The sequence below is a fragment of the Colobus angolensis genome, unplaced genomic scaffold, assembly GCF_000951035.1.
Source record: "Colobus angolensis palliatus isolate OR3802 unplaced genomic scaffold, Cang.pa_1.0 Scaffold330, whole genome shotgun sequence".
Taxonomy (NCBI): domain Eukaryota; kingdom Metazoa; phylum Chordata; class Mammalia; order Primates; family Cercopithecidae; genus Colobus; species Colobus angolensis.
In genome coordinates, this window is record NW_012116600.1 from 2,444,189 (window position 1) to 2,464,084 (window position 19,896).

General features: G+C 36.5%; 1 protein-coding gene across 1 annotated transcript in view; it reads right to left on the reverse strand.

Moving 5' to 3' along the window:
- The window catches only part of DNAH7 (dynein, axonemal, heavy chain 7), a 333,441-nt gene that overhangs the window by 52,230 nt on the left and 261,315 nt on the right, over positions 1–19,896 (reverse strand). Inside the window, exons 49-53 of the mRNA XM_011952066.1 lie at positions 15,237–15,370; positions 14,174–14,509; positions 7,332–7,458; positions 6,279–6,473; positions 4,349–4,441 (exon numbers count right to left, since the gene is read on the reverse strand). Coding sequence (XP_011807456.1) covers positions 4,349–4,441; positions 6,279–6,473; positions 7,332–7,458; positions 14,174–14,509; positions 15,237–15,370 — 885 coding nt within the window. The remainder of the gene's footprint in view (positions 1–4,348; positions 4,442–6,278; positions 6,474–7,331; positions 7,459–14,173; positions 14,510–15,236; positions 15,371–19,896) is intronic.

The following is a 19,896-nucleotide window of genomic DNA, read 5'->3' on the forward strand; positions in this document are numbered from 1 at the left end:
AAAAAAAAGAATCACTTGAACCCAGGTGATGGAGGTTGCAGTGAGTCGAGACTGTACCACTGCACTCCAGCCTGGGCAACAAGAATGAAACTCCATCTCAAAAAACATTTTTTTTAAATTAGCTGGGCATGGTGGTGCATGTCGGTAATCTCAGCTACTCAGGAGGCCAAGACATGAGAATCACTGGAACCCAGGAGGTGGAAGTTGCAGAGAGAGGAGATGGCACCACTGCATTCCAGCCTGAGTGACAGAGAGACTCTGTCTCAAAACAAAAAAAACAAAAAGAAAAACAAAAAAAACAAAAACTTTGTATAAATATATAGGGTGCAAGTGTAATTTTTTACATGCACAGATTGTGTTGTGGTAAGGTCAGGGCTTTTAGGGTATCTGTTACCCAGATAATGTATCTTGTACCCCTTAAGTAATCTCTGGTCATCCACCCCGCCACACCCTTCACCCTTCTGAGTCTCCTCTTTTTATCATTCTACACTCTATATCCAGATATACACATTATTTAGCTCTTACTTATAAGTGAGAACATTCAGTATTTGTCTTTTTGTGTCTGACTTATTTCACATATGGTAAATGTTTCAGATAATTTGAATGGTCACAGATGTCAAACTTACTGCAGGAAAATGAAAAATATCCTAATTGTCTGTCCCAGGCCTTGGCCTTGCCCTTTTCTTTATTATTATTTTCCTATAGCTGGTCTTTTCTCGACAGATCTTTTAAAAACCCCACTTTAACAAAAAAACCCACTTTCTCCGTAATCTCTTTCCTCTCAAGGCTAACTTCATGAAATTATAGTTTTGCAAGCAAAATGAAAAGAACACGAGTTTTAAGTGCATGGTTTCACTTGAAGCAAGTCTGAATTATAAATGGCCTCACTTCTGTGAGGGGTTCAAACTGGTGTCAGTCACTCTGCACAGGCAAATGTATCTGGCAGAGTGTGATTCTTCTTTCTGTTTGCTAGCACTGGAGGATCAAGTTAGGGGTGCTCACCTGAGAGTGATCAGAGACAGACTGCACTGTTTCATTCTTAATGTTGAAGCTGAACAAAACTTACTTGCTCCCAAGACTGAAGTGTAACTCCCGAGGTAAATGAACCTGTGTTAGCTATTCAGTTTGCAAGGCAACAGAATTGGGCTTGCCTCTTCAATCTGATTATGCCAGCGTTAGGTTTGTAAAATGAAATCTGTCAGTAACAAAACTTACAGACTAATTTAGGCAGCCATTCTCCCAAAGGCAGGAAAGAAGTTTGTGGTCTTCTGTGTATGTTTTGCTATTTATTGCAAGTTCCTACTGGATTTATCTGAGGCCAGAGAAACATATTAACTTATATTTGACAAGTTTTTTATTGAAAGCTGATTAATTTGCTGTTTGTTTACCGTTTAGAAGGATAGAACTGTGGCCAGAAGCTTTTTATTTTGTAAATGGACTCAAAACATTCCACACCTCAGTATTTGTCCATTTGATATGTTTCTTTTGTCAATAAAACACTATAAACTATTAAATTCTAAAGGAAAGTGCAAGCCCATCTCATTTTTTTCTACTGGTGATTTAGTGAGAATCTTTTACATTTTTTCAAACTGGAGCATTAGAGGGCCTGCCATTTGTGGCTTCTTACCACTGAGTGAGGTTGGTTTTGAGGGGAGAGGGGGGAAAGGAGATCCCCCCAAATTGTGCTCATGGAGCGTACTGTAAACTAGAGATCAATTAATTGCTGATTTTCCTGGATGTCTGTGGCTATACAGATTATCTCTTAGAGATGACAAACAGATAAACTCTTATAGAGTACTAGCTCAGATATTAGCCCCATACAGCACTGTTCCTCTCCCTGATATTCTACTACCATTCTTCTTTGGAAAACCATTCTTTTAAAAGCATAATAGCCATGTATCATTTTATCATATATAGATTCCAAAATCATAATTTCACCATTAGAAATTGGAGTACATGGTAACAGTAAAATTAAAGGGTTTGAAGTTGCTGGATAACATATCAGCATACTAACAATTATTTTTTTGTTAAGGACATGAGTGTGGAGGTGTCGCTAATGGTACCTAGTTAACTGTATCACTTAAGATAGACTGAGTTTAGCATATTGGCAAACAATTTCCAAACTGCAGTGGCTTAACACATGAAAACTTACTTCTTGTTCCTGCAAAGTCACCTGAATCTTAAGGCAACTGTCTCCATGCATTGGCTCAGCAGTCAAGCCTGCTTATAGCACTTAAATAGCAGCAATATGTGATTCCACTATTTTGATGGCAGGGAAAGCACCTCAGAGAATCTGACCCTGGCAGTTAAATGCTTCTGCTCTAACACTTCTGCTCACATTTTATTGGTCAAAGTAAGAGATATGGCCACAATCCTCCCACTTCAAGTGTGCACAGGGGAGAAGAACCAGAAAAATTGGTGAGTAGTATTGTCTACATACTTATCTATCTATTCAAGTAAAATTGGGAAACTAGACGAGATTTTTAAATATATATGAAGATGTTACAAGACAGAGGGCTAAAGTATTAGGCAAAGTAGCTGAGAGAAGGATAAAACCATAAATATAACCCCCACTGATTTAAAAACAAAAAACATACAAACCAACCTGTTCCCCCCACCAAAAAAAACCCTCAGCTTGACTATGTAACTTCCCACCTCCCTCGATTATCCTTTAAAAAGAGAGTGAACGTAGAAGGATATACTTGATCTTATTAATAGCTCCATGTATTTACAGATTAAAGTGTCAAATTTTTAAAAACATAGAATTGGGGGAAAATATTTGCAGACGAAACTGCTGCAATTAGAAAATGGCTCATTAATCACTTTTAATTATACTTAACATAAAACATGAATCTTTTTTTAATATTGAGGGGGGAAGGTCACTGGTACATCCAGAACCATTATAGTATAACAGTCTTTATCTAGCTTAGGAAACAAAGAGGAAAACCGAAAATTTTAATAAAATGTTTTACAGGAGGAAGCCACATTAAACAAGAATGTGAAGCATCTCATATTCTCCCATATTTAATATGTGAAGTGAAAACTTGTGAGGTTTAACACTAGAATTTTCATGGAGATTGAATTTTTTAAAAGGGCTACCAAGGGGTAGGATGTTTCACCAGGGTCATAAAGAATGCTAAACCACTGTAGTTACTTTCAGCATCCGAGAGCAGGGTAGCAGAGTGACTTTCGTGGACCCAAGGTACTTCATAGGCCCCTTTCTCCATTAAAAAAACAAAATTAAAAATCATATTTTACCATTCTTGGTATAAAGACAAATATAATACACACTGGATTATATTCTTCTGATTTTAAAAGAAACTACAACATTTTCATAGACCCCCTAGAAGTATTCTGGTTCCCAAGCACTGTGCCTCCTCTTCCTGATGGATACTTGGGCCTTGGCTAAGAACAGACTGCCACATCATGAAAGAATTACATGTGTTCAGTGAACAGAGTGGGGCTCATAGAGGAAAAAAAGCCCCTACCCCATATTATCCCTGATGTGTATTTTTAAAAAATTAATACATTGCTTTGACAATCTAAGTTCTGCTTTATATTTTTCTTTTGGTTAGGATGGAAACATTGTCTCCTATTTCTTAACAGCTGAAACTGAATATAATAAGTTTTGAAATATTTATGTCAAACTTTTATTTTAGTGGTAATAATGGACAACTAGGATATTTTCTCAATTTTTTCCAACATAGCTAATGTCTATTTTTTTTAGAGTATATTGATATCTTTGTGGATATTGGTCAATATTCATAGGTGAATCTTTTTTATCTAATACAAATGAGGATGTCAATGAATACTGACATTTGCTAATATAACAGGTCTGCTGATTCACTGGTTATAAAATTTATTATTTCAAGAAGTTAAAAGTAACAATATTGATATTTTCCTTTGTTGTCAATAATGACAAATGTCTTAAATTCAAATTCCAACAAAAAACTGTATATAAGGATAGCATTTGAGAAGTCCAGAGATTCTAGTCTATCAGCTTGATGTTAACCTCATTGACTAATTTCAATAAAGTATTAACAGTAAAAATGAGACTACAAATATGCAGAGGGAGTAGATTGTGAGTACTGAGAACCAAAAATTAAAAACAAATAATCACAAAATGAATAAAATTATACAATATAATCCAATTAGTGACTAATTTAGGATGGTTTTAGAAAAATATACAAACTTTTTGAAAAAATTTCTGCATTAGAAAGAGTGGGATTATTTCCTGCAGGCTCTTCTACCTCCCCCATGATGATTATATAAGGAAATGCACATTTGGATGGACTGAGCAGGCATAAGGCTTTGGAATCATTGAGCTGTTTTCAAAGCCCACATTTACCTTGTCTGGCCTCAAGCAACGAATAATAAGCATCCTTTGAAACTCATCTGCTTTATCTTCCCATTCTTCAGGGAAAACCTCATGGTGTGGTTCCTAAAATTACAGTGTAAATAATTCAATGTTATTTTGGGGATTATAAAGAGAACACTATTTTCACTTATAAACCAACTTTTAGAAAAAATACATAAATGAAATCAAGAATGCTTGTCTAAATTTTACTATTTAGTGTAAAGTTGGGACAAGGTTATAAAATAAATAATGAGAAGAAAAGTCAATATACTTTAAAAGGAATCAAAGCAAGGACATGAACTAAGCAGGTTAATGTTGACATGAACACTAATAAACAAAAAGATCCCTTATCATGAAAAAAGTAAATGTGCCTATGCTAGTATTTTCCCTTTGTTTCTCCAAACACTGGCATTTTTTTTTTTTAAGACGGAGTCTTGCTCTATCACCGAGGCTGGAGTACAGTGACGTGATCTTGGCTCACTGCAACCTCAGCCTCCTGGGTTCAAGCAATTCTGCCTCAGCCTCCCAAGTAACTGGGATTACAGTGGTGCACCACCACGCCCAGGTAATTTTTTGTATTTTTAGGAGAAATGGGGTTTCACCATGTTGGCCAGGCTGGTCTTGAACTCCTGACCTCAAGTGATCCACCTGTCTCGGCCTTCCAAAGTGCTGGGATTACAGGCATGAGCCACTGCTCCCAGCTGGAACAAAGACATTTTTAAAAACCTACCCACTTCTCTCATCATGTATTTATAAAAATAAATAAATATTTCAAAACAAGTGAAAAGGGTATTGTACTGAAATTTATTGTATTATTTGTTTAGTTTTGTAAAAATATTTTTTTTTACAAAGAGAGACTTGAAAATGTGTGTAATGAAGAAGCCAATTGAGAGCTATTAAAAAATCACAAGAAGAAAGCCATCAGGATACCAGGAGGGGTAAACCTTGGTGGGGAAAAAAGGAGACATGTGTACCTGTGAAACTTTAGGAAAAGCTATGTGGTATCTCCAATTAGAAATCTTCATGCTTCAATACAGTAATAAAATTTTAATTTTAAATTAGTTGAGGTACTCACAATACATACTTGTCTCTAGAAAACATTTTTATTACGAACAAGGAGACATCCAAAAGAGATCACTTCCAGATATTTGAATTCATGTGAAGACATAATCTCACTATTACATATAATACAACAAGTAGGTGACAAAATAAAATATAGGTTAACCAAACAAAACATACTTTCCGCATATCTAGCTTTCTCTCCTCCAGCCTCTCCCAAGCAGAGCTCTTGCATATTAAACTCATGGAAAGCAGGAAGTCAAGAGGGTTGAAACAAAGGAACAGAAAAAATTAACTGGGAATTGGAAAAATATTAGCCCTTGTGCTAAAGAAAAATTGAGAGAAAGCAACAATTGCTATATATCCCAGATGGGAAATTGTGAATATTATGTCTGTGTCAATTATAATACTCCCCAGTTAGTAAAACAAGGTCTCATGAAAATTGTTTTAGAACTACTGTACAAGCTTTTCCTTTTCTCAAATGACACATACAAAAAATTTTATTAGCTTGTATCTTGCATTCAGAAAATCTAAACAACAGCTGTTCCATACATTTTAACTCATCTGCTATTAGGATTGCCAAAATCTACATTGATAATGAATAAAAACCTGGCATGGAAATTCAACAAGAATATTTTCAAGAACCATGCAGCATTCTTGCATCTTAATACCTTTCAAGGAGTTTGAATGAAGTTCAAACAGAACCACTGACTTAGAAGGGGGCATAGCATAAATCAAAGTTTGCATTCTGACATGTGACCAGTTGTTTAAAGCTTATTTAAATCTTGCTTTTATGAAAAGATATTTAACATTCTTTTCTCCATTTAAAAACACTGGAATAAGCAAGAGGGTTAAAACATACCAAACTATCATATACTTTCTTCCATCCATCCTTTAAGTGCATAAACTCTCTACGAATGGTTTTGAAGGCAGGCAAATCATCTAATCGACATATTTCATCCCAGGATTTCTGAGGAAGCCATGTACAAGGGTTGGCATAAGGATTATCCAGTCCAATGCCACCAGTTAGCAGAAATCTCCACTCAGCTTTATTAATCTTTGGAAAACAAAGCAGCATGGAGAGTCAGAAATGAGTTCATCATAAACTACTAAGCTTACAACCGTTATAAAAGAGTTGAGTGTTGACTTGCAAGTTTCAGATGTGGTCTCTATGAAATTCTATAGCTAGTGATATAGCTCAATATTTATTCATAAGAATTTCTCATGACAGTATACTCATGATAACCAGTTTTCAAAACAGTTCCATTTTAGTTACTTTTTGACAGTTTTACTCCAGAATTACTTGTCTAAATGTGAAAATCTGACTACATTCTATTCAAATACATGTTTTCCAAAATGACTGCCTAGAGTCCTATTGACTCAAGAAATTGTAGAAAGGCAGAAACCCATCAATGTGCCATGTTTTCAACTATTTTTCATAAAGTATAATGAGTTACTGGTATACATCTTTTGCAAGAAATGCAATAAAGCCTTTATTTCTTCAAAATTCAACCATCACCATATGAAATCCATAAATCTTAAACACATAAGTATATAAAATAGTGACTTCACACAGATTTCAGTAACTTGCACAAGTCTTTAAAAACATTTACACTACTACCTGGTGTAAATGTATCAATATTAGTAAATTTATATGCATAGTTCTGTGAAAATCTAATATAATCAATTTATTTTAAAACATACAAAAATTTAATAGTAACATAATGAATTCTGTGCTTAATTTATATCTTACTTCTGTGAAATTTATTCTCCTGATCACATCTTGCCTTAACTATAATAATAAACAGTATTATTGTTTAACTACTTACAATCTTTTTATATATGTTCCCACACAAATAAATTAATGAATCAGTGTTACTAAGGGTTTTTTCTTACAAATGAAAACAGTACTGACCAAACATTCGTGCAGCAGGAGATTTACAGTTAGACAAAAGGAAAAGAGCAGCTTATCCTTTTCAAAGAGTGACCGGCAGACATTAACATACAGTGAATAAGTAAAGTGATCCTTGAGAATCTGAAGCCTAAGGGTCAACAGAAAATAAAGGAAATAAATAAAAATGTACTTTAAAGATAATGGCCTTAAGAAAAGCCATTGTACACCATTTACATGTATGTTCTTCTGATAAACTTTCTGGTCAATTACCCCCCAAAAATCAAGAATCCTCATTAACTGGGTGCCCCAATTTGAGAGCTACACAATGGACTTCAGTCCAAATGCATTTTACTGTGAACTGAATTTGTTTTTTTTTTAAACTTAATCTTCCTCTTGGAAAAAAATTAATTTGTTAGATTAAAAAGTTTACAGACTTTTTATCTACAAAGCATTTCTGGGTGTAAAATTTGACCTCTTTATAACAAATAATTTCAAATGTTTTATATTATATATTAAATGAACAATCTAAAATTAGTAGCTTCTTTATTAAATTTAGTATTGTGCTACTCATTATAAATTCATAAAAGCTGAAGAAATTACAAAACTTGGCAAACTCCCTTTTTATTTGCTAGAGGCAAAACATGAAAATATGAATAATCACAAGATTTCCTTTTTATTATTTATCTATTTATTTATTTATTTTTGAGACAGGGTCTCTCTCTGTCACCCAGGTTGGAGTGAGTACAGTGATGCAATCTTGGCTCACTGTGACCTCTGCCTCCCAGGCTCAAGCCATCCTCCTGCCTCAGCCTCCCGAGTAGCTGGGACTACAGGCGTGCACAACCATGCCTGGCTAATTTTGGCAATGTCCTGACTGATATTCTAGGCTGTCAATCATCCTAGCTTTTTTTTTTTTTCCCCACTTTTCCTTACCTGCCTATTTTCTTCACTATTTTATCCCCTGCAGCATTCCCATAAAGAGAATTACAACAAATTAATGTATCTTATTTTTAGTTGGGAACTTCAAAAAAGACTTTTGTAGAGAAAGGCTTGGCAATAGTTGCTAAAATACAGTCGAATTCTTAGAACATTTAAAATAAACATACTATTCTGTCCCCATTATTATGCTAATAGGTTGTCTTTTCATGCATGGCACTGAATTTGTCTCACTTGTAGCAGTACCATACGATTAATACAGGGTGACTCACATTTGGTCTTTTTAGAGTAAAATAAAATTTTCTATACTTTAAAACAAGTCTCTTCTTGTAGACAGAAAGATTGAAGGGAAAATTATAAAGGTTAATCATATTGTAAGTTCAGGTTCAATCACTAGTAAAAATGGACATATACTTTAATAACCTTTTAAGGTGAAAAAGAAGATTAAAATTATCATTCTCAATGCTGGTGAGTGATACAGTGATATAGGATCATTCACGTTCCTCTGATGGAGTTGTGTGTTTGAATAATCTTCCAGGAAAGAAATTTATATCAGGAATCTGCAAGAAGTGAACACCTTTGTCCTAAATTTGGGATTTTAGCCTAAGAAAATAAGCAATGATGCAGACACTTACATTTACTGCAGCATTACTTACAATACAAAAGCTGGAGACAACTTAGAAGTGTTTTTTGCTTGTTTGACAGGGTCTCACTGTATCATCCAGGCTGGATTACAGTGGTACGATCATAACTCACTGTAACCTCAAACTCCCAGGCTCAAGTGGTCCTCATGTTTCGGCCTCCCAGGTAGCTGGGACTACAAGTGCATGTCACCACGCCAGGCTAATTTTTGCATTTTTTGTAGAGACAGGGTTTTGCCATGTCACTCAGGCTGGTATCGAACCCTTGGGCTCAAGTAATCTGCCCGCCTCAGCTTCCCAGAGTGCTGGGATTACAGGTGTAAGACACCCCACCCAGCTAAAAGTCTTATAATATGAAAATTATGGCACATTCATACAATGGCATGTATATTGTGCAACTCCTAAAACTTATGTTTCCGAAGAATATTTAATAACATGAGAGAATGGTCTTGATAAAAGTGGAAAAAAAAAACTGTGTGTGTAATTATCAAATTGCCTTTGCAAAATTATGACAGTAAGAGAAATCTGAAACAGCTGACTCCATCTTGCTTCTAGCCTCACAGATGGCTGTTTTGGCTCATTCCTGGGCATGGGCCAAGCTAACTTTGGAAGAAATTTAGTCATGATTCCAGAGGTAGTAAGATTTGCAACTTCCCCAATCACTCCTGTAAATAACATCACTACTGTAGAACCTAAGATTGACCTTTTGGGATGTCTTTTCAGGCTTTTGCATTTTTGACTATTGGATGGCCTCACCTAGACCAGCAACTCCTCTGGCGGCCCACACCTAGAAGCAGACTCAGGGAGGACTGTTTTCCTTGCTGAGTTCCTATGATTGCATTTCCAACCAAACAGCATGCCCTCCTCCCTAACACCCTGCCCACCAAACTATCCTTGAAAAGCCCTAGCCTCCGAATTTTCAAGAGATTAATTTGAGTAATAATTCCATCTTCTGCGTGGTGTGGCCTGCTTCACATCAATTAAACTCTTTACCACAATGTCATGGTCTCAGTGGGTTGATTTTCTATGTGCGGCAGGCAGGAAGAACCCACTGGGCTGTTACAATTACATGTATATGCATATTTGTACAGCAAGAGATTGATTCCAGGATATTTAACAAAATTACATCCTAGTTAGATTTTGTTTCTCTATTTATGTTATTTTTGTTTTATTTTGTTTCATTTGCTATATAAAGTTATTTATTGTTACACAAATTGTAATGCATTAAAATCTTATAAATAACAGATGATCCAAGTTATTATGGCAACTGCATAGTATATACCATACTAGTCATAACATTACATATTCTTGGTACCATATAATAATCACTACCAGAGGACAAACAAGAATGAAATTCGTTTATATCCCTAAATAAAAAGAAATGAGAAATAATTTTAGACCAATATTAAGATTCTAAAACAATCAGGTTGGCTAGTGTTAATAGTCACATGTTTTCTATGCTTTTGGTAGAATTATAGTCCAATAACTGCCTGAAGTCTACCAGTTATTTGGTGTCTATCAATGATTGGCAGAAAAACAAATCATTCCTGTGAGAACTCCTCTTTTTCATTTCTGATTTGGGAGCTAGCTTCTTAATTGGAAACTCTTAGTTTACTTTAACAACAACAAAAAAAGATTAAACAGGACTGACCAAAGTTTCTCTCTTGGTACAATGCTTTGGAAAACTATTGGCAGTATTTACTAAAAGGCAATATGTGCATGCCCTGTGATCATCAGTTTCATTCCTGGATATATACCCACCAAAGACAGGTAAATATCAGCACCAAAAGCCACGAACAGGAATGTTAAGGAAGCAAAATTTCGTAGTAGCCCCAAGTTAGAAGCTACCCAAATATCCTCAACAATAGAATGGATACATGATTTGTGTTACAGTGTTAGGACAAGCAAAAATTAAAAATAAGAGACTGAATTCTTTCTGTTGAAAATAAGGAGAGAGATTTTCCTTCTCTCCTTTTTTTCTTAGATAATTTAGAAAACCTAAAATTATAGGTACTTTCTCCTCACGTTGAAATTTATATACACCCTTTAGAAAACTAGTCAGACCTTTGTCAGTTTTATGACCCAGCGATGTCTTTCTCAAAGACCCAGAAGCCATTTCTTTGAAATGTAAACATCAAGGGAGATAGCCCACTTGTCTCCAATTTGCTGCAGAAGGGTAGGAGCCTAACTTCAGTTAAGCTTATTTCAAATTGCAAAACTACCTCCTGTCACACAGATATGAAACGTTTGGTTTTCCTCTGGATAAAGCCAATTTGCTAACACAGATGGTCACTTCAATTGCCAAGTAAAGTTAGGATGAACTAAGTTGATGTAATGAGTTTTATCTGCTTCGATAATTAAGGGGGTGAGATTCCTCTCTGTCTTTGCAATCTCTTTGTGATTGCCTGTGATTATGTGTTATGTTCCGTTTAATGTTTATTCAACAATAAAACTATTTTTTTTCTCTACTCTCTTTGAGGAGAGAGTTTCTGGGTTGGGAGAAGATGTAGTTTTTAATTATACTTCCTTCCCCAACAATAGAAAACTAACTAAGTAAAACACTGTAATAGACAAAACAATGTGCATTAATTTCACAAGCATGATGCTGAGAGTGCAAGATATCAGACACAAAAAAAGCACACACTGTGTGATTCTATTTATATGAAGTTCTAAAACTGGCAAAAACTAACCTGTGGTGTTGGAAGTCAGGACAGTGGTCACCTTGGGGGAGAGGGTTAGTGATCAGGAGCGGACACTCCTGGGCTGTTGATAATGTTCTGTGTCTTGAGTTAGGTGCTAGTTACACAGGTTTGCTCACTTATGAGAATTCATTGGGCAAATACTTCTGATTTCTGCATGTTTCTTCATGTGTATTGATAACTTCAATAAAAGTTTTAACATCTATTTTCTCTATTTACCTTTTGGTTCCAAAATTATACTTTTAGTATTACTGCAGACATACATATGATTTTCATTGTTTTGAAATTAAAGAAGTTTAACTAAAAAGAAAAGGCCACATTTTGTTTTCTAAATTTCATCCAAATCACACATCTGGGTAAAAAGGGTTTGCTTTTCCTTACATCTTAAGGAACAAAAGCACAATAATGAAGAAACAAATTCCATACTTTGGATGAGTTCTAACTTGATATAATAAGAGACAATAAAGGACCCATCATTATTTTTAAAGCATAGAATTGTTTTAAATTTTAAAGCTTATATAAATGTCTTTAAATGGCAGACCAAAGAAATTTTCTTCTCTAGACTCCAGAAAATACCTTGATTTTAAGCTAATTAAGAGAGCAACATTCGGCCGGGCGCGGTGGCTCAAGCCTGTAATCCCAGCACTTTGGGAGGCCGAGACGGGCGGATCACAAGGTCAGGAGATCGAGACCATCCTGGCTAACACGGTGAAACCCCCGTCCCTACTAAAAAATACAAAAAAACTAGCCGGGCGACGTGGCGGGCGCCTGTAGTCCCAGCTACTCGGGAGGCTGAGGCAGGAGAATGGCGGAAACCCGGGAGGCGGAGCTTGCAGTGAGCTGAGATCCAGCCACTGCACTCCAGCCTGGGCGACAGAGCGAGACTCCGTCTCAAAAAAAAAAAAAAAAAAGAGTAACATTCTAGTGGTTATTCTTTTAAGCAAGGTAGAAATTAAGACCAGTAGTGAAAAGCAGAACATTATTTATTGTGTGGCTATAATGTGATTAGCACTGTAGTAACTGCTGGAGATGGGGTCTCACTCCCACTGCCCAGGCTGAAGTGTGGTGGCACAATCACGACTCACTGCAGCCTCAACCTCTTGGGCTCACGTAATCCTCCCACCTCAGCCTCCCCAGTAGCTGGGACTACAGGCCTACACCACCATGCCCAGCTAAATTTTTGTATTTTTTGTAGAGATAGGGTTTTGCCATGTTGTCCAGGCTGGTTTCAAACTCCTGGGCTCATGCAAGCTGCTCACCTTGGCCTCCCAAAGTGCTGGGATTACAGGTGTGAGCCACCATGCCCAGGCTGGGGATAATTTTATTTTTTTTATTCTTGTCTTATGGAACTCAGAATCTAGTATGAAAACCAGACATGCATGTTTAATTAACTTATAATGCAAATAGCTGGGAACTTTTCTAAGAAAGATCACTTAAAATTTTTTTTATTTCTGTAATCCTTGCTAAACTTGAAAATTTCAGAACTGGAAGAAATAAACTAAACATTTTCAAATTCATAAAGATGAATAAATTCTATCATTATGCAATGCATTTCTTCCAAATAAATAACCTACTCCCTCCCTTTCTCAATGGTAGATATCTATATATCGATATATATTTTTGGCCAAGCCCAAAGTGTCAGACTTACACCTTTATTAGTCTCGTATTCAAACCTGTAAAATAATAAATCTTACTAACAAAAAATTGCTGAGTCTAAGAACACTCAAAATTTTAGACCTCTACTATGATAAAGGAATTAAATTCAGATTAAAGTGAGATTAACATTTTGGATTTCTAAACATAATTCTTAGCTGTGAGTGATAAACTGAGTTTCCCTTGTGGGTCTAAACAGTCAAGAAACTGAAGTATCTAGATTCATATTTATCAAGAAGGTTATAAAAGGTAAAAGTTGTAATTAATTACTTTCTTTTTTAAAAAAATTAATTACACATTAAACTCTATTAAAAACATGTTTTAATACCAAACTGAAAATTATCTGATTTTAAAAAATCGAATGAAATTTAATTCTCTTGTAGATTTAAGTCAGGTCTTAATTCCATTACTTATTGTAATAGCCAACAGTAATATAAAGTATTTTATGTAAATAATAATAATAGAAAAGAAGTTCTATTACCACAAATAAACAAAACAAGCTTTGGGATTTTTTTTACCCTAGCATTTGACAAATTTTACAGATGTGTATATTAAAATGAGAATTTGCAACTTTTAGAATGCCAGTTCGTAAGAATAGGAGTCATATTTTTAAAAAAGTATTAACTACTCTTTCCATACTTCCATTCATAAATATATTTTGCAAATGAAAAATGAAGGTAAATGTTTTCTCTTTCTATCTAGAATTACATTATAATCCTAGATCTCTGTAAACAGTTTTTTGGCAGACTGAATTTGGACACATCTGTTCAATTTCTAACCCTCAAATTTATTTCTGGTACAAGGATTAATCAAGTTCATTTTAGGTAAGTGGCTGTAATGCTTGTACCACTCTGAGACAACAATGGAGGCCACAAATTACTCTCTAATTTCATGCATTAATTAGTTAATATTAATTAGTATTTCCTTTACATACCTTTTTGCCAAAATTTCTGATTTCTCTGAATTTTCAATAGACAGGATGAAAAGGTTAATAAACCAGGTCAGTGAATACTGGTACATGGGCTCAATGTTGGCTAAATCAGCAAGAGAAAAAAACAGGATGGAAGAATGGATGGCAATAGGACGATAGCCCATGCGGGTGGCATCAATCTTTTTCTCCGTCTCTTCGGCTACTTCCTGCTTCTGAGAAATCTCATTAGCCAAAGCCTTGGAGGAAGATAATATCTTAATAGCAGTTTCATCTTCTAATATATTGCCTTCCGAAGATGAAAGAACTTCTAAAATCTTGTCTTCTATTTCTTTTAACTGCCTGGAATAAAACACAATTTTCTTAGAAGAAAAAGAAATCATTTTAAATCATTTCACATATATGTTCTTTTATAAGAAACAAAGAACTTGCAACCGAAAGAAATGCATCACTTTGTGACAAATATCTGTAACGGTGATGCCTTATAATTAATTTCCTATCTCACAAAATGTCACAAAGATGGGCCTTTCTGCTCCAGTTCCCTTTTTAATGATCATTTATGGGCTAACTGGAGAGAAATACGGCAAGCCAATATACTCTGCCATCAAGGATCTCAGTTCGAACAGAAAGCAGCACTCCGTTTATTTTCTGAAATTTTACATGACTTACACAGCTTTACTCTTTCTACCTATGATATAGATGTTATGAGCAGAAAGTGGGATGCAACATATTCATTTACACCATGCTCCAGTAAAAACAGGTTACCTCAGTTACACAGTGAATACTAAAACTCTCGTGCTAAAACTTTGTGGAATATTTGAAAATACCCTGCCCTGACTTCTGGCAGGCCTTCTAGCTCTTCCAGTGCCTAAGAACTTGCATGTAAAAATATCCTCAGTAATGCAGTTTTCTAAATTAACATAGAGGTATAATTCCTCACATTTTCCTGTTACACTTTCCCTTGCAATATTCCTATTAAATCTAACAAAAGAGATCTGTAAAATGTATTTTAATTCATTCTAGTGATCTCGAAACAAATAAGAATAGTTCTGTTTATGATATTTAAAACCTTTTGTTTTCAGCTCCTTGTAATATCAAGGCTTGCTTTTCTTCTTCAAGGTCTGGCCTTTCTCGTGCCACCACAATTCCCAGAAGCTGATCTTGCATTCCCTCAGGGGTTATCATGAAGTTTAATAATGTTACCTATAAATGAAAAAATACACAAAAATTATATCATTATTTCTGTTAAAAACACCTCTGCTTTTATGTGTCAAGTTCTGACCTTAAAATAGACTTCATTTACTATATATGGTAGTACTTGTGAAGGTGTAATTTGTAGAGACTATGATTAACGACATAGGCAAACATGATTGTTGGATTTAAAACCCAATCAGTTTCTCATAGTCAGCAATCTAATAACTCAAAGAGTTTGTTTGGTGATCAACTTATTCTCATTTCAAACTAGTGCAATTTCTGAGAACTCTTTAACAGCAAAATTCATTAGAATCAGGCTGGAAGCTATCTTCCATTTCAGTTGATCAGAGCAGCCATGGCATAATATATGGTTCAAAGCCTGGCTCTAGAATCATAATAGTTGGAGCAGCTGATTTACATTTTAAGGATTCTAGTGGTGTCAAAAGTAAAGAAAATCTTACAAAGTGAGATAAGAGAAAAGGGAACACTGTAATTACTTGTCATGGGTGAAGCATTTTTACAATCTGATAATCAGCCACTATTGTGAACTAAGGAATTTACATTTTCATGGTGTCCATCAAGACTGTCTGCTAACACCTGCTTCACCTGGGGACGTAACTGCTCTTACAGGCAGGTCTCTCTTCATTGCCCACATCTCCTGGTTCTTTCCGATAAACATGCAAACATGCTCAGGTCTCTTCTTTTAAAAAGCAAACAACAAACAAATCATTCTATTGCTCCCAAAATCCTTTCCAGGTATGGAATAACATCTCTTTGGGCTTTCACAATGACACTTATTGAAAATGTTATCTATACGTATTTTCTGCCTCCACTTCATTTCATAATACAGCCCTCCACAATCTGCTCCCTGCCCTGCCTCTGTGCACCCATCCACACACACTGCAATAAACCATAGTAACTTCCTGGCTCTGGTCACCAATGAACCCATAAGTCAATAAACACTGTCTTGATGTTGGCTTCGTTTGAAATCCTCACCTTTTATCTTTTATTTTTTCATGTATACTGTAGTCTACCCGACCTAATGTCTTGAATCACATCTATGTTATTTTTTAAGTCAGATGGTTCTTTATCACCATGTATCACCATTTTTTTTAATTTTTAATTTTTATGGATATATAATAGTTGTATATATTGCACCTATGCCTTAAGCATCACCTCCTACTACTCCCATTCACATGCCTTTCATTTTAGCTGCACAGAAAGTATTGTGGAATCCCATACACGCTATCTATGAAGTGCCTCCATGTGCTTCAATGTTTGCTCTACTTGGACGCCCTTCCCCTTGTTATCCACCAGATCAGCTCCTATTCATCTGTCAGTGTGCAGATCAAGTGTTAGCTCCTCTTGGACACTTTCCCAGACAATGTGTTCTACCCCAATCACCACCCCAGGCTACTTTCTGTACTTCCTCATAGGGGTCTTAACTCCTTATAGCACACATTACACTGTATGCAACCAAGGGCATATACAACTCTCTCCTAGACCAGAATGAAAGTAACTTTAGCACAGGGGTTCTCTCTTATTTGACTTCATGGTTTTATTGTTTGGCACAAAGTCATGCTCCCTACAAACTTATTGAATGAACAATCAGAATGCCCACATTCCCCGTTCATGGAGTTGCTCTCTGCTACTTCTATTTCCTAAAATTTTAGTCACTTGATGATTCTTCCCTAAGGCATTTTATATAAAGTAATAGCTAACATGAGTCAGGTTCTATGATATAAAGAAGAGTAAGATACAATCTGGTCCCTGCCCTCAAAAAGTTTTCATTGAGTTGAGCAAACAGAAGAATAAAGAACGTACAATGGGATAAGGACTCTGAGAGTGGTAAGCTTGCAACGCTACAGGAGCACAGAGAGCACCCAATCCAGATGAAGGAGGCAAAGAGGGCTTCCCCCAAGCAAAGGACACCTGAGCTAAAACTTAAGAGTGATTGGCAGTTAGTGAAGAGATAGAAGAGGGCAACATTCTACATGGTAGAAGATTTCAACTTTGGATGCTGATTGGAATGTACTGCAAAATTTAAAAACCAGTAGCGTCTGGGTCTTGTGTCCGGAGAGTTTGGTTTAATTGGTCTAGAGTATGGCCTGAGTATTTGGAGTTTTAAAAGCTCTCCAAGTGACTTTAATGTTCAGCCAGGATTGAGAACAATTGCTCTTGGCAAACAAAACAGCATAGACAAAGCAGCAGAGAAAGGCAAAGCACATTTAGAGGAATCTATTCCACCACTGGAGAGTGTGCAGGTAGGACCCAAGGAGCACTCTTCGTCTACTACCTGTAACTGAAGGCAAACATTTTCTACCACATGTGTCAGAATTCAATGTGTGCAGTCAGCAATATTAGAAATACTTGCTTTTTAACACAGGAACAGAAAACCAAACACCGCATGTTCTCACTCATAAGTGTGAGTTGAACAATGAGAACACATGGACACAGGGAGGGGGACATCACACACTGGGGCCTGTTGGGGGCTGTGAGGCAAGGGGAGGGAGAACGTTAGGACAAATACCTAACGGGTATAATGGGGGGTTTCAAACCTAGATGAGGAGTTAACAGGTGCAGCAAACCACCATAGCACATGTACACCTATGTAACAAACCTGCATGTTCTGCACATGTATCCCAGAACTTAAAGTAAAATTTAAAAAAATTAAAAAAAAGACTTGTTTTTTACCCTTGAAAATTCTACAAAAATTTCACCAACTACCACAGATCATCAGAGGTGACTCAGTGTTCGCTCCTGATTTCATCGTTTCCCTAATGAAAGGAGGCTCCTTAATAGGAAGTACTTTCCCAAACCCAGGTAACACCGCCACATTCTATATGGTAGTGACAATTTTGTCCAAAACTTTTAAATACATTTTCGATCACAACCTAACCTAAATTTTAGCAGCTAAAAAAAGGCATTTTGGCATACCGAAATCTGAGGGTTTTTTAAAATTAGAATTTTAAGGCCGGGTGTGGTGGCTCAAGCCTGTAATCCCCAGCACTTTGGGAAGCCGAGACAGGTGGATCACGAGGTGAGGAGATCGAGACCATCCTGGCTAACACGGTGAAACTCCGTCTCTACTAAAAAATACGAAAAAACTAGCCGGGCGAGGTGGTGGGTGCCTGTAGTCCCAGCTACTCGGGAAGCTGAGGCAGGAGAATGGTGTAAACCCAGGAGGCGGAGCTTGCAGTGAGCTGAGATCCGGCCACTGCACTCCAGCCTGGGCGACGGGGCGAGACTCCGTCTCAAAAAAAAAAAAAAAAAAAACAAAATTAGAATTTTAATTCGAATTTTAAAACATGTAAACTAGTAGAGAAGAAACAACTCTATGGACAAACTACCTACATGTAGCAGGTTATAATCAACCAAACCCAATATAGGCAGCTTATCCAAAAGATGTATTTGTAAAGCAAAAGTGTTGTTCTTGTTTTTATGTTTTATTTCTCTCAAGGCTCTGCTGGTCTATGAAGTACCTTATGTGGATTAGAAAAAGATGTCATCTGCATGCAGAATCAGCCCCACACCAGGCCAAAGCCTGGGCACCTTGGGACTAGATCTCAGCCCTCTTCAACTCCACCTTGCTTTCATGTACAGACTGTACAACCCTAGAAGCAGCCATCACTCTCCCTCCTAAAGACAAGCAGTGTTTCTCAACTGGTGGGAAGGTTATAAAAAAAAAAAAAAAAGAGTCAAAAATGTTATCTTTCTAATCTTAATGACTTTTTAAAGCACCTTTGGAGGTGTTGCCTGATTTATAAATTTTTTGCATTGCCAAGGCGCAAAGGTTTTCCTTTCTTACAAACTAAAAATAGGTAATGCTGTTACTGAGGTTGCTGTTCTCTCTACTTTTCGTTTTTGTCTTTTCATCTGTTCTTTCCTGGTGGGCGGGTCTATGCATACCTACCCCTGACATCAGCAGAAGCTGAGGCTGAAGAAAGAGGCTGACACATCCAACTTCTTAGAAAGAAACATCTAATAGGGACTTAATGAACAGATGCCTTGTCTGTGTCCTGGGTGGCAGCAAGACAAGTCGGTGGATCCCTGTGCCATTACCCACGAGACCCAGGGCTAGTGTACCACAGGAGAAGTGATTTAGAAGGGATGCGTAGAATAATTGAAGGTTGTTTGACCGAAGGGCAGGACGCACGGTAAGTACCTGCTCTTACACGAGGCACAGTAGATAAACTGGAAATCTTAGACCTTTCCCAGAACAGGGGTAAATCAGAAGCCAATTTGGTGGATTAGCTTCCAAGATGGAGTTGCTTGAGCCTCCACGTCTCCATATTCCCAGCTCCTGCTACTGGGTAGGAGATACCGTGTTTCCCTGCTTTTATTTATAAGAAAATATTTCCTCTGCAGGGACAGAGTAATTTTATTTTTGTAAGAAAATGTCCTACCTGTGGCCAATAAGTGTAAAACAGCTTCTTGCAAAACCCCTAGGAAGGCGACTCCCTCCTTCTGCCCACACCTAGGCACCTCCTCAATGGGATACTATCTGGGTTAAAAACTTTTCCCCCACTTGTCCC